Source organism: Branchiostoma floridae, chromosome 12, assembly GCF_000003815.2.
Source record: "Branchiostoma floridae strain S238N-H82 chromosome 12, Bfl_VNyyK, whole genome shotgun sequence".
Lineage (NCBI taxonomy): Eukaryota > Metazoa > Chordata > Leptocardii > Amphioxiformes > Branchiostomatidae > Branchiostoma > Branchiostoma floridae.
In genome coordinates this window covers 21,146,965-21,162,251 of record NC_049990.1, presented here as the reverse complement: position 1 = coordinate 21,162,251, position 15,287 = coordinate 21,146,965, and the positions used below count along the sequence as shown (strand labels likewise).

At 40.5% G+C, this 15,287-nt stretch overlaps 2 protein-coding genes and 1 long non-coding RNA gene across 3 annotated transcripts in view; all 3 read right to left on the bottom strand.

Moving 5' to 3' along the window:
* Positions 1-81: 81 nt before the first annotated feature.
* On the bottom strand, positions 82-2,630 carry LOC118427614 (contactin-associated protein-like 5). Its single transcript, XM_035837486.1, has 4 exons — positions 2,049-2,630; positions 1,398-1,552; positions 1,079-1,214; positions 82-729 (listed from the first exon to the last, which is right to left on the bottom strand). The coding sequence occupies exons 1-4, from the start codon at positions 2,080-2,082 to the stop codon at positions 557-559; spliced, it is 498 nt and encodes a 165-aa protein (XP_035693379.1). The 5' UTR covers positions 2,083-2,630; the 3' UTR covers positions 82-556.
* Positions 2,631-5,393: 2,763 nt separating this feature from the next.
* On the bottom strand, positions 5,394-11,079 carry LOC118427622. The gene is made up of 3 exons (XR_004832537.1): positions 10,826-11,079; positions 5,802-5,935; positions 5,394-5,653 (listed from the first exon to the last, which is right to left on the bottom strand). It is a non-coding gene; the product is annotated as an uncharacterized LOC118427622 (long non-coding RNA).
* A 1,656-nt stretch (positions 11,080-12,735) lies between these two features.
* The window catches only part of LOC118427180, a 24,581-nt gene continuing 22,029 nt past the window's right edge, over positions 12,736-15,287 (bottom strand). The window contains exon 8 of the mRNA XM_035836818.1: positions 12,736-12,749. Within this exon, the coding sequence (XP_035692711.1) occupies positions 12,736-12,749 (14 nt within the window). The remainder of the gene's footprint in view (positions 12,750-15,287) is intronic.

Sequence of the window (15,287 nt, the reverse complement as noted above, 5' to 3'; positions counted from 1 at the left end):
TAGCCAAACAATATATCAAGGTTACCTTTGTAAGTGTTACTACTTAAAACAGTATAAGTAAACCCAAGTCTTAGGAAGTGATAAAAGTTTTATTAAAGTGATCAAAGACAAGCAAATTTCTAACACCTGAAACATTAATTCTATTTGAATGCTGTAAATACATTTAAATTCGCGGAAGCGGGAAAAAGGACTTTTCGCGGTGGTTTTAAGTTCCCGGAGCAGCATGCACTGTAGTCTCTTACTGCCATGGAAAAATGTTTGCGGTGGTTTTAAATTTGCGGTGAAGTGGCCACCGCAAAAACCCTAACATAAAACCACCGCGAACATTCATGCATTTACTGTACGCTACAACTTCTGTTACAACAAAGCATTCACACCTCAAACCCAACGTCACTTACTGATAATATGATGCCTGTCATGATAGCTTGGTTATCTTAAGACTTAAGTATACTATGTTCATTGGACATAATGAATTGATTTATGTAAGTTCTGCACAGCACTGTTACATGCTAAGAACACTGCTGTACCAGACAATTATTCACGGCTACATGTAGGCTCAGGGGTAACAGATGAGTTTCCCCAGGGTATAGTAACCTTCTTCACCACTATCACCAGTATCCCCAAACCTGAGCTGGGTGACTGGCAGGTCATCCTTGTGGGACAGGAACCCAGAATCCTCACGCCATGTGGAATTATTGACAGCACAGTTGCATCTGCCAGAGCATGTACCTGTTGGACAAAAGAATAAGGTCATGACAAGGTTTTGTTTTGTTGTATGGGTTTAAGAAATGTCAAATCAGGTAACATTTGTCCTACTACAAATTCATAGACTATCACATCTGCATATATGGTTCATCATTTGCACTGTTCTGCCAACTTCTGGCTTCAATTGAATAAGCTTGAATGGTGCAGGTTCATGTTTTACAATCCTTCAGAATTAGATTTAGAATAGTTGCCATTTTGCTTTTATTTAAAGTGTATATTTGTATTTCCTTCACTGTTAAACTTTCTATACCACTGTTTTGCTTTGTTTGCAATTAGCCTTTGGGTATGGTTTTTCTATCCTTATCATATTTACCTGCTTGTCCACAGGCACATTGCCCACTCCCAGGACTGGCACCTCCCCAGTAGTCAGCCTGGCGACCATCCCAAGTCACCCACCAGGCGAAGGGCGTGTCAGTTGAGCCGAAGATCACTGAACGATGGCATTCATACTGGATATGGATAATTATGTTATTTCAGCTGGTAATATATAGCAAAAATTAAAAACGCTTAAGTATCATGTCCCTCATGGCACATAGAATCATCGTCAATATTCGTAAAACTTGTTAGTCACAGCTTGGACTGACACTGCTGAACAGGGAAGGGCATCAGGCTGAAATATAAATGACACTTACCTTGATGTGCTGTTTACAGAGAGTTGACTTGTCCACCACAGCTCTCACTTGGTCCATGATATTCCAGTATGTCACATCCTTGGAGTAGGAACCTCGTCCGTCAAACCCTTTCACATGTGTCCGTGCCTCACTGTTGTGGCCAATCAGGGTTATTACTGAAATGTAATGAAGTATTCAAACATTGTTTGAACCTAATGTTAGAAACTGTATTAGAATATCAACTGTTCCGAACCAGGAAAGTTTCTAAGCCATGCTACGTGCAAACATCATTGCTGTTCACATAAATATTTTTTTTCATCAGTTTGTCCTACCAATTTGCAACTTTGGAAATACAGATACCTTCAAACTATCACATCCATGTTATTTACCATATCCTAAACAGGTTGAATACTCCTCTTATCCATGTAACATACATAGATTTAGTAATCCTTGTATCCTTCTAGGCTGAATATTGCGATCTAGCTCTGCAAAGTTAAAGACTTGCAGATGACCGAATGCATGTCTTTATCTGTCAGTGCATGCCAGCAATTCGAACAACATTCTGTTTAACACCAGGCTCACTATTATGACATAATCTTTGCTCATCATTATTTTCATCTAATTGCTAACATCATCTGTCACGCCATATAAAACTTGTTGGCTTTTCCTAACCTGTTCCTTCTTGAAAGTCACACTGGACAACCATCGGCAGGACCCCCCGTTCTGGTCCATCAGGGTCGATGACGTAGAATGTCTGATTGTTGAATCCATCTTTCTCTGATACTTCAGGGCAGCTGGACGGTATATTTTTGGTATCTGTTGATGAAGACAACGTCAGGCTATTGTACGTTTTGCAATACGAGGCTCGGAGCACCAAACAAAAACGGAGTCACCAGGGTTAAAATGGATAAAGTCTTCATTATAGCCTATAAGGGCAAAGTTACATTTCCAAACCGGGGCCCGGCCGGGCAGCTTTCGGGAACAAAATCTATGATATAAAAGACACCAAACCACACAAGAGGTAAAGAGAATAGTGGTGGGCGTAACCATTTCAATTTTTCATTTCCATAAACACCCCAACTGGGCTCCTCCGGTTCAGAAATCAAAAAGGTAACCAATCGCTTAGCCTGAATCAATGTCCTGAGGAGGATTTGGCAGCCAATCAGCGAGCCTGGTGTTATCTGGAAGAGTCCATTCTTACACAGAGGGGTTCATTTTTTACATTCATCTTTGGACTGGTGATTATGTTAAGTCTTTGAGTGGGTGTATTTTTGGACTGGTCTATTTTGCAATTTTACATGGGGCGTGCTGGAAGAGTCCATTCTTGCACGGAGGGGCCATTTTATAAAATTCATTTTTGGACTTCAGTGACTACTAGTTTGTCAAAGTCTTTCAGTGGGGTTATTTTTGGACTAGTCTAATTTGCAATTTTACATGGGTGTTCTGGAAGAGTTTATTCTTGCACGGAGGGGTCATTTTTTAAAATCCATTTTTATACTTTGGTGATTATGTCAAAGTCCTATTTTGTATTTTGGGACTGCTCCTCTTAACATATGGGTCTATTCTTGCACACGGCACGGGGACTTTTTTTAAAGTCTTCCCAAAAGGAAATTTTCTAGATCACTTGCCGTTTCCGGTTTTATCGGATAGTAGCCAATCAAAATAAAAACTCAGATTTGGAAATGACGTCATCGCTACTGCTCAAAATCGTCTGGTACATGAGATCTTTGGCGCCGTCATTCTGATTGTGGTTTACGTTCGACGAGTATTCATTTCTCCATGCTTGCGTTGAATTATTTTTTTACATAGTGTACCATAGGCGGTAGGCCATCGAGTTTTTGTTGAAATCAGTATTAGTTTGCTGTAATAAAAACCTGACTCCACGGAAAGATTCCCTAGAATCGTACACTTATTACACACACGGTGTACTCGGTCCACGGAAAGATTGCCGAGAATCGTACACTTACACACACTGGGTACTCTGTCCACGGAAAGATTCAGGCCCGAGAATCGTACACTTACACACACTGGGTACTCGGTCCACGGAAAAATTCTCGAGAATCGTACACTTACACACACTGGGTACTCGGTCCACGGAAAAATTCTCGAGAATCGTACACTTACACACACTGGGTACTCGGTCCACGGAAAGATTCTCGAGAATCGTACACTTACACACACTGGGTACTGGGTACTCGGTCCACGGAAAGATTCCCGAGAATCGTACACTTCGCGGTTACACAAACACGCTGTCGATTCCAAAGAATCACACATACGAACGGTTGCCGAGATCACACGAAGTTTGCCGAACACCGACTTCCGAACGCTTTGGTGTTAGGAACAAAAGTTTTTATGGAGGGAAAAAATGACACAAATTGTTGGAACATATGATCACATGTTAATAATGGGCAGTGTCTTGATCAAAGACTTTAAGGTCTCATTCATGTATTACTAGAGTAACTACCAGAATTAAACAGCTGCGGTTGAAAATTCCCTTTTATCCATGGACCATGGGGAAGACTTCTGCATTTTCTCGAAAATGTTGCCTTAAATCTAGTTTCAAATTCAGTTTCGGACGGGTGATGATTCAGAATTCCAATTTTATCGGAAGTGTTTATTTTAACCCTATTCAGACCGGGCTTTTTTGGTCATCCCTGGACGGGGGGTGGGGGGCCGGGTGGGGGGCTTTTGAAGCCCTCCACTTGTAAGTCCTATAACTCTAACATGACGTTCCGTAGGGCCACCAAATTTTCAGGACATAATGTCGACATAATATCTGACAAGCAATTGACGTTTAACGTTACGTTGCCGTAAGATGACGTAATTATGACGTCATCAATTTGATTATATTGGCCGGATCCATGAAAAAAGAGTATTCTCAGAAAACTTCAAGTTATGCTACAAAAATGTAACAACAAGTGCAGATAACAGAATAATAATGTTTATTACGACTTGCGTTGCCATTAGCAACATCAATCACGTCAAAATGACGTCATGCACATCTAAGATACCAGTTGGGCTCCGCCATATTATATCCACCACCTTGAATTCTTAAAAATACTTTTTTTGCAACAAATAACCACAAAGGGCAATGAAAATAGACTAAATTCATTCATTTAGAGGGTTTTTGATGAAACAATACCAGGTAGTTACAAATCTTAAGGGATAATTAGCTTGTTATGCTTGATCTGGCCAAACGGTCCGCTATCTTGGATTTTGGGCTGATGAAGTCATAAAATTAGCATAATTTATACATATATAATTCTGAAAGATATGCAAAATAATATAATATTTTATTTATGTAACAAAATAGCAGTAATATCGCAAATAAACGTAAAAAATACATTGTCAGAACCAAAAATAGTGATTTTTGGCAACACAAAAAAATGGAAAATTTGTCAAACTTCGTAAATTTGTTTCCGACAATATTTTAGGAAAACTCACCAAATTTGGTGGCTCTAGCGTAAGCCGTTCTGACGTTATAGGACATCGAAATTGGCGCGAAACTGACGTTATAGGACATCGAACCTGTCCCTCGCGTGCCACTAGACCAGCAGTACGTGGTAATTGGGTACTTTGCATGTGAAGGGATCGTGTCCTCGCTAGAAATCTACTGGTTGTGTTTTAGTAACGACCCCCCCGGTCTGATTAGGCTTAAATTTTAAATAAACACGGGGGACCTTTTTTGCTTAATTCAATTTTGGATTCGATTTCTTATTCAAAAGGCCATTTTTTCAGTGGGAGTATTTCTGGTCTATTGTGCAAATTCACATGGGTTGCACTGGAAGAGTCCATTCTTACACAGGGAATTTTGTAAGATTCATTTTTGGTTAAACTGTTTTTAGTAAATTAAAGCGATTTTGCCCATGGGTGGTTTTAGAACAGTCTATTGTTGCATGGGGAGGGAGATGGCTGAAATATGCTGTATTTGGTCTCAAGCAAATGTCGGCCTTTCTAGTTTATTTTCTTTTTCTTGTCCCCCCAGTGTAGCAGACATCAGAATCTGCTAATTTTATATAATCATTTAATGGACTAACAATAGGCCATAAATTTTCCCGTTGTTAATATATACTAATGATGCTGCCTAATATACCAAAACAAATATCACATTGAAAAATTAGTAGATAAAGAAAAATGACATTTAACAACTGAAAACCCAACTCACCAGGTGACTCACTCATCTCGTGAAGACGCTGCTCCAAGATAGCTGTTTTGCTTTGCTCCTTGTTCAGGTCACGCTTTAAAACGTCAACAATGGTCGACAGCTCAGATATCTCCTACAAGCGTATAAATGTTCATCGGTACGCCATTACCAAATGGGAAAAAAACACGAAAAAAAGCAGAATGTTCGGACTGGCTTAATTGACTTGAAAAACAAGTCAGGAAATTCATTCATATTAGGCTTTCTGGTATAAGAGTGCTTACCTTTTTATTGATGAACGTTAGTCCCACAGTCACTCCCACTGAGAGCAGTATGATAATGGTGGTAGCTATGCAGCTGGAGTGGGAGCGAATACAGAGGGCACCACGGCTCTTTGCTCCACCCGTATCCGTGTGGTCTATTAGAAAACAAGGAATGCTTTTAAAACAAGAAATGTTTTTTAAAATGTTAAGATTTATTTCCAACACAAAAGTTGACTGATTTTTGACTGTCCAATCCCAGTAAAATAAGGACAAAGACTGGAGGTGGACTTGAAAGTTTGGGTAAGTCCAATTTTTCTGTTGAAAATTACAGTTCAACTTCGAAATCCGAAAATAAATCTTTAGTAACTAGCACACACTGCATAACATAGTAAACTAGAGTTTGGCAATCTCATACCTGAAATAGATATTTGATTTGATTTATTCTGTTGAAATAGATTTTATGCAAATTACCTACTTATTTGCATAAACTGTGCATGGTGGTTTTTGCCTTCATTAACATATGTCAGTATTAAGTTCCCTTCATTTATCATTAAGTAGTTTTGACATTTTTGTATTGATTATGCATTCAAGTTCCTCATTTGCATGTTTGGTATGTTTATGTCCCACCTGTCATGAATTACATTGTGTTACATTTATTGAAGCTCAGTTATGGAAAACAATGGAATTATTTGTTATTGTTTATGCAAACAAAGTCCTCATTCGCATAATATGCATATCATTGTTTACGTCTTTGATAAAGCTACCTACATCCCCAAACAAGAGTTCTGAGACTTCAAACCTACATGAAATATTCAGTTTTCGTAAATAGTATGTTTTATCTTGTCTCATTGATTATGCAAATATGGCTGTAGAAGTGGAAATATATATATATATATGTATTTAATGTTGGTCTTCCTTCCAAAATAGTATGCATTGTACATGTGAAATTCTGTTCCTTTGGCAGAATTTTATGCATCATACAAATGACTATCACATTTATTTACTTCTTAATCTTAATAACGAATCTCGTTTAATAGATCTAGAACGAATAAACGTGGCCGCGGTATAATGGTGTCGAACGTGCCGACACGGTTCCCCGCGGACGCGCGGCGTCTGTTGTTTCTTTCAAATTGCACAACGACTTCAATCCAAAGGCTCTTGAAACTTATATATATTATCCTCCTTATCAACAAATGTTGTACAGACGTCTATCGCACAACATAAAGATTACGAAGGTTTGCAAATGTTTCTCGAGATGCGGCTGACCCCGAGTGACCGCGTTCTGCGGAGAAGACGTACTTCAATATGTCTACATAACTTGCGTGTTTCATTCCGATGTGCTGCAAAGCATTGCTTTCCATCCCCGTAACAGGGAAGTGGTAAGCCATAGAATAGAATTCAATACCTTAAAAACGTTTTCAATGGTTATCTTTAACGATTTCTGACCAATTGTAAAAGTGACGAACTCTTGGGACATACCGCCCGTCTTACGTCCGAAAGTTGCTGATTGACCCTTGACCTCTACGTTCGATCAATCACCATGGTAACGCGTGCAAAAAAAGTCGGACATAAGATATGCCGATGTATTCACTAATCATAGAAGGGGTCATTAGACTTCCGTTTGAAAACGATGATTTATTGAAAAAAGTGGCGAACTCGGGGCCCCTCCCTGTTACACCTTTAAATAACTGTATGTTACACATTTCCATAGTTGCCACCTGTAAATGTTCCACCTGCTATAGCGTACAAATGTTACACATTATTAACTAGAGTTCGGCGACCTCATACCTCCATGAGAATTTAGAGCTTTCGTAAATTTCATGCAATTGACTAAGACATCAACATAATTTATGCATGGTGTTGTTCATCATTGACAAATGTACACATGTCACAATCATAAAATTCCCATTATTAATCATAAAGCGGTTTTGCAGTTTTTACATAATTTATGCAAATAAGTTCCTCATTACCATATTTAATATCTGCTTATATTCCACCTATCATAATTAAACATGAAGTCCAGTTATTGAAAACAATGAAATTATACAATTTCCTCATTAATTATGCAAATTAAGTCATTATTTGCATAACATGTATATCATTATGAACACCTTTGCCTACGGTACCCGCATGCCTAATATGATGCCAATCCGTCAATCCTTTCTGCAGTTATCTTCTTTGGAATGTCTTGACATAAACACCCCTGCAGTTCTCAAATTAAATGCTAGGGAGCTGAAACCTGCCCCACTCTGTCATGACACTGAAAGCTATCTACCACCCAAATTTCAAGACCATACCACGTCCAAGACAAGAGATACATAGAAAAAACTGCTATGATTGAATGTTAATTATGCAAATTTGATCCTATTTTGCATAATTAGTATTTCATTTTGTACAACATTGTCTGAGGTACCTACATACCAAAAATCATGAAAATCCTTTGTTCCCTTATTGAGTTATCCTCTTCAGAAGTTTTTGACAAAAATGCCCCTGCTATCGCAAAACTAGACGCTAGGGGGCCTTAACTTATGTCATTTCTTCCTGAGCACAAGAGCTATCTAATGCTCAAAATTCGTGACCATAGCATGTTCAGAACACCGAGATAGCAAAACCGGATGTTGCGCTGCAGTACCAAGGGGAGCCGCTAGGGGGCCCAAAAGCTAATCATTTTCAGCTTTCATCACACACTACCAACACACCAAGTATGAAACCAATCCACCCAACCGTTCATGAGTTATCTTGTTTACACGCACACAGACACACACAGAGACAAACACAGGGTAAACTAGACTTCGGCGACCTCATACCTCCATGAATATTTAGAGCTTTTGTAAATATCATGCAATTGACTGACACATTAACATAATTTATGCATGGTATTGTTCACCATTGACTAACGTACACATGTCACAATAATAAAATACCCATCATTAATTATAAAGCGGTTTAGCAATTTTTACATAAATTATGCAAATAAGTTCCTCATTACCATATTTGGTATCTGCTTATAATCCACCCATCATAATTAACATGCGTTACATTTATTGAAGCCCAGTTATTGAAAACAATCGAATTATACAATTTCCTCATTAATTATGCAAATTAAGCCCTCATTTGCATAACATGCATATCATTATGAACAACTTTGCCCAAGGTACCTGCATGCCTAATATGATGCCAATCCCTCAATCCTTTCTGCAGTTATCCTCTTTGAAATGTCTTGACAAAAACGTCCCTGCAGTTCCAAAATTAAATGTTACGGGGCTGAAACCTGCCCCACTTTGGCATGACACTGAAAGCTATCCATCACCTAAATGTGAAGACCATAGCATGTCTGGAACAAGAGATACATTGAAAATACTGATAGGATAGAATATCCTCATTAATTATGTTAATTTACTCCTATTTTGCATAATCTGTATTTTATCCTGTACAACATTGTCTGAAGTACCTATATACCAAAAATCATGAAAATCCGTTGATCCCTTCTTGAGTTATCCTCTTCAGAAGTTTTTGACAAAAATGCCCCTGCTATCCCAGAACTAGCCGCTAGGGGGCCCAAACTTATGTCACTTCTTCCTGAGCACAAGAGCTGTCTAACACGCAAAAATCGTGTCCATAGCATGTTCAGAACACCGAGATAGCAAAACCGGATGTTGCGCTGCAGTACCAAGGGGAGTCGCTAGGGGGCCCAAAATCTAATTATTTCCAGCTTTCATCACACACTACCAACACACCAAGTATAAAACCAATCCACCAACCGTTCTTGAGTTATCTTGTTTACACACACACAGACAGACAGACACACAAACGCAGGGTAAACTAGAGTTCGGCGACCTCATACCTCCATGAAAATTTAGAGCTTTCGTAAATTTCATGCAATTGACTAACAAATTAACATAATTTATGCATGCTGTTGTTCATCATTGACTAACGTACACATGTCACAGTTATAAAATTTCCATTATTAATGCAATTTTACATAAATTATGCAAATAAGTTCCTCATTACCATATTTGGTATCTGCTTATATTCCACCTATCATAATTAACATGTGTTTACATGTATTGAGGTCCAGTTATTGAAAACAATGGAACTATACAATTTCCTCATTAATTATGCAAATTAAGTCCTCATTTGCATAACATGTATATCATTATTAACATCTTGCCTAAGCTACCTGCATGCCTAAAATGCAGGCAATCCGTCGTTCCTTTCTGCAGTTATCCTCTTTGGAGTGTCTTGACAAAAACGCCCCTGCAGTCCCACAATTAAATGTTAGGGGACTGAAACTTGCCCCACTTTTTCATGACGCTAACAGCTATCTACCACTTAAATGTCACGACCATATCACGTCCATGACAAGAGATGAATTGAAAAAACTGCTATGATAGAATATTTTCATTAATTATGCAAATGTACTCCTTTTTTGCATGATTAGTATTTTATCTTGTACAACATTGTCTAAGGTACCTACATACCAAAAATCATGAAAATCCGTTGTTCCCTTCTTGAGTTATCCTCGTCAGAAGTTTTTGACAAAAATGCCCCTGCTATCCCAAAACTAGACGCTAGGGGGCCCAAACTTATGTCATTTCTTCCTGAGCACAAGAGCTGTCTAATACTCAAAAATCGTGACCATGGCATGTTCAGAACACCGAGATAGCAAAAACGGAAGTTGCGCTGCAGTACCAAGGAGAGTTGCTAGGGGGTCCAGAATCTAATCATTTCCAGCTTTCGTCAGACACTACCAACACACCAAGTATGAAACCAATCCACCCAGCCGTTCATGAGTTATCTTGTTTAAACACACAGAGACACACACACAGACAAACGCGGGGTAAAATATAACCTCCATGACATTTCATGGAGGTAAATATAACCTCCATGACATTTCATGGTGGTAAATACTGATTTTACGACGGACTCAGGGGGTGAGCAAGTATTTACTCCAGCTCACAAAAGCCTGCGAAAACGATGTAAGCTAAAAACTACCATGTGGTCGTGCCTGCAGACGCAGACCAATGAGGAAAATTTGTTCAGACCTGTCTCAGTCAGCTCGTTCATGGTAAAGCCTTGGCCGGCTGTGTGAATTTTCTGTCCTTGCGTTTTGCCTTGTCCGTGTCTCGATTGTTCGTGTGTGTTCCTGTTGCTGACCCTGGCAGCTCTCATCTTGTTCTTTTCGGAAGGTTTCCGCGATCCGGTGAATATTCGACAACCACACCTAACTTGTTAGGAAGTCCTAGGCTTGGGGTAAGTGCTCAGTCATGGCTGCCGCTAGCCCAGGCACTAACCCTGTTGTCCTAATACCGGGCCACTCCTTTATGTCCTGTTTGGACACTTTCCTGTCAAGTGGTTCTTGGGGGTCACCACCTGCAACCTTTGTAGAATGTGGAGTGCCCTGCCGAGCCGAGTAGACGTGGCTTGGAGATTGGTTGTAACGACCTGTGTCTGGTTTACACTTCTCCCCGTACGGCCAACTGCCATATTTTAAGAGCATTCGGGGAGGCCTCATCAGAGCATTGTATTATTAGCCATCTTTCCGATAACAAGAAGGCGGGTGCCCAGTTTTTGGAAGATGTAAATCGCTGAAATAATCGAGCAGGACCAAAATTCCCAAACAACATCGTCTTCGAATCTTATTTTGCGACTCTCGGGCAACAAGAAGGCGAGCTGTTCAGTTGTCACGGAGTTGTATCAAGTAAAGAATTTCTTATTCCAAAAATTGGCCGATTCATTTCAAAATTGTCAACAACGCGAAGGCGGGATGTCTGGACTTTCTTTTTGACTCAGCGGAAATTTCTCAATAGCAAGTAATGCTAAAGGCGGTATACTGGAGGTAGTTTTTGAGTTGTAAATTTCGCCATGTCTTTACAGAGTGCGCAGATGTTTGGTTCTTTGACTTGGGTTTGGGTGTTTCGCTTAGCCTGCTCCTCGGGGGGGGGGGTATTTTCGCTCCCTTAGTGGGTTCTTAGCACAGAGTCGCATATCACTGTTGTATCACTAAGAAAATTTATAAAATGTTTGATCAGAAATGATTGGAAAAAAGAAACACATATTAGTGTTGTTCTAGCCGTTAGGTGGAATACCAAAGACGGCGATTAGTTCTACCATGGGAAAGGCGTGTGCCATCCAACCCATGTTTATCACTGTTATCATGTCAGGCGAGTGCCGAGTTATGTTTTTTTCTCATTAAATCATTTCTGGTATTACCGCCAAAAATCTGATCGTGTTGGCTGATGATGTGTCTCTACGTGTAGTTGCTCGGACCTTCCTGAGGTAGGCATAAAATCACTTTTCGCTAGCGAAAATGTCCAATTATGGTAAACATCGAAATTCCAAATGTTCCAGAGCAAGCTTCTCTGAGGGCCAAAACTGAATTTGACCTTCATGTTCCCCAAAACTATCCTCATACACTATAATCACAATCGATACAATGGTTCTTAAGTTTCACTGACCACAAACATTTAGAACACAAACAGATACACCCCTCTTGGTAAATGGCATGGCCCACTCAACAATACAGAATTAAGATTTTTGTAGGCAGGTACCAGTCGTGAAAACTAATGGCACATTACTCAGGGCACTTTAGATCCCATTACCTAAAAATCACTTCACATCAGGGTACAAAAGTGAGCAAATGTATTGCTGACAAGGTATATACAAGCTAACAACATTTTAGAAAATCAGACACATACCACTTTGTTACGCTCACGCGCTTTTGTTACGGTACATTTCTTCTCCTGTTTTGATAGTTTATTCCGCTTTCGTTTAAACATGATTATCAGAGGGAAGAACAGCAACTAATTCTAGAGCCCCACTCGCAGTACTACACTACTCTGGAAGCACCAATAAGACAACTGACAAAAACAACAACCTGATATAAGACATGTCCTACTCCAGTGCTAATACAGCCATGTACAGAGGCGAGGTAACCTGACATATGGTAAGTGTCTTACGCCCGTGCAACTGCAAGATAACAGATGCACAAGTAACCAGTGCCCTTATGATCTAACACTGGACCCCTTATGGTAAGGTTCCGGTTCGGAGTTTTTATTAGGATTTGGGGCTGATTTGACTCACCCCCACCTAACTCCTTCTGCTTTTCCCCCTACCCGTTCTCCTTTTCCCCCGGACTTCTCCTTAACCCCCGCTGTACTTCTGCTGTGCCCCCGTCCTTCTTCTTGGCCCCCGGTGTACTTCTGCTTGCCCCCCGCCCTTCTGCTTATCCCCCAATGGCCGCCGTCAACCCGAATTTCACGTAGTCGACACGAAAATAGTTCAGAAAGCAACAATAACGGTCGCGCCACGGAACATGAAATAGCCTATTCTCAATGACACATTTTGGGCCACCTTTCTGCCAAGTGGCGTTTCACAACTCCTTCCCAGTCTTTACTTCAAAGGCTCGCCCTCTCGGTGAAGGGCGTATGCATCCGCCCCGTCAGCATCGGGTACTCACACGAAAGTCGTGCCTAAACACCCTGCACGGCAACGATACACGGTCTCATATATTCTATGGTCTGGCAAACAATCTTGGCCACCTCTCTACCAAGTGGCGTCGTACAAATCGCGCTCAATCTCGAGAACACTTTTGCAAATTCGGGTGAGAAGCGGCTTGGATCATGGACGGCTCGAGTGGCTATATAAAATGGGGAACCTGTACAGTTGCCATGATGTCCCCTGATTTTCCCGCGGGTCCTAGATGCAGCACGTGTGACTCCCAGTTGGCGGAAATGTACTGGACTACTGGTATATGAACAAGCGTGACTAGAAATCTTGTATTTACTCGGTAATAATCTCTTTTATTCAATGTTTTATTTTGCAATGCTGATAGGAATCACCCGAGCCTTGTATGATATCATGATTTAAAGGAACACTACATAATATTTTGGCCCCAATTTAGAAACCCCACCTGGGAACTAGACTATTACTCCCTTGGTTGTAAACAACAACTTCCTGACCACCAGTAGGGGTAATCAATTAACTACAGGGAAGAACAATCAAGATCTTCCTCTTTGAAAACATTCAATTTTTTTGTTCACTCCAGAATAGGATATAATCATGCACTTAGTCTTCTTGTAAGGTATCAACACGCTGAGGTTACATATTCCCTTCAAAACTATTTTTCTTGAAATGAAACAGTCAGCCAGAAGAGAAGGTTTTGATTGACAAACAATGTGCTCTTTCGGCCTGTTTGTTGCAGTATGATGATTTAAGATGACGTCAATGGATTGCTTTAGAAATCAGATTTGTCTGCATTACAGTCACGTTATTACGGTAGCAAGAGGTAATGACTCAGGTTCATCGTAGGTTATTACGATTTTGATGTCATAGAATTTTCAAGCAGAATCAACCACTGACATAGCCTCATGGGTAGGCAAATACGTATTTGCGGATGGGACAGAAGAGACTCAGGAGCTATGATAATACGGCTGGATACATCGCTAAGCCTGGGTACCATCCGGGTAGTACTAGTAGTTCGCTCCTAAGTTCGCTAGCGCTTCTGCTATCCGTCTGGAGACCTGCATGTTCAAAATTTTTTGGTGGTTACAACAGTTAATGAGCAAATTAAGAAATGGGTTCTTTAGTGCTCGTTCGATGACGACAGGCCTCCCACAAGCGGACGGAGGGCGTCAAGTTCGTGTGTTGGAACGCCTGTTCGAACGAGCGCTTGAACCCTGAATGATTCCTTAATTCGCTCATGTTAATACCCCCTTTTCACTAGGACGGCGCTCTCGTCGCGCTCTCTCTGCGACCTTAAATTGGACAGATCGCTCAACGAATTCTATTGAAAAGAAACGAATCTTTTTACACTTTGTGTGTTTTGCTGTCTTCTCAGTCACACTTTTATGTTTTGTATGATATACCCAGTGTGAAAGCGAAGGTTACACATATCCTATTTAGGTCGCAGTGAGAGCGCAGCGCGATCGCCATCTAGTGGAAAGGGGGCGTTAGGAATCAATCAGCGCCCTCGTCCAAATTTTGCACGATTCGAGACGTGGTCAAGGATCCAAGTCGGAACAGAAGAGAAGCGACCGTACATAGTGTATAATGAATGTCAGAGCGAGAAGCGACTGTATATCATTTAAGTGTATAATAAACGCCGGAGCGAACTTTCTGATGGTACCGAGGCTACCGCTGACAAGGATCAATTGATTTCGTAACAAGACAGTTGAATTTTGTACGACACCTGCACGACTACATGTATCTGAGGAATGGAATCAGTGTGTGATCGTACGACAATCGTACAATTAATGTGACGAGTTCCAGCATGACAAGGACAAGCCAGTAGAAGGACAGAAGTTTACCTGCTTTGAAGACGTACAGTGGGTTGGGTATACATTTACCTGTGTCACCAGTTTGCGATTGCTATTGGCCTCCCGGCATGGTGCGACTTGCTTTCTGGACAGCACAAAATACACGCACTGCGTCAGATGGCGCCCAAAGCTCAAGTGAATAATAAAGAAATTGAAACCAAAGAGGAAAGAAAATCATATGGAGTGGGTG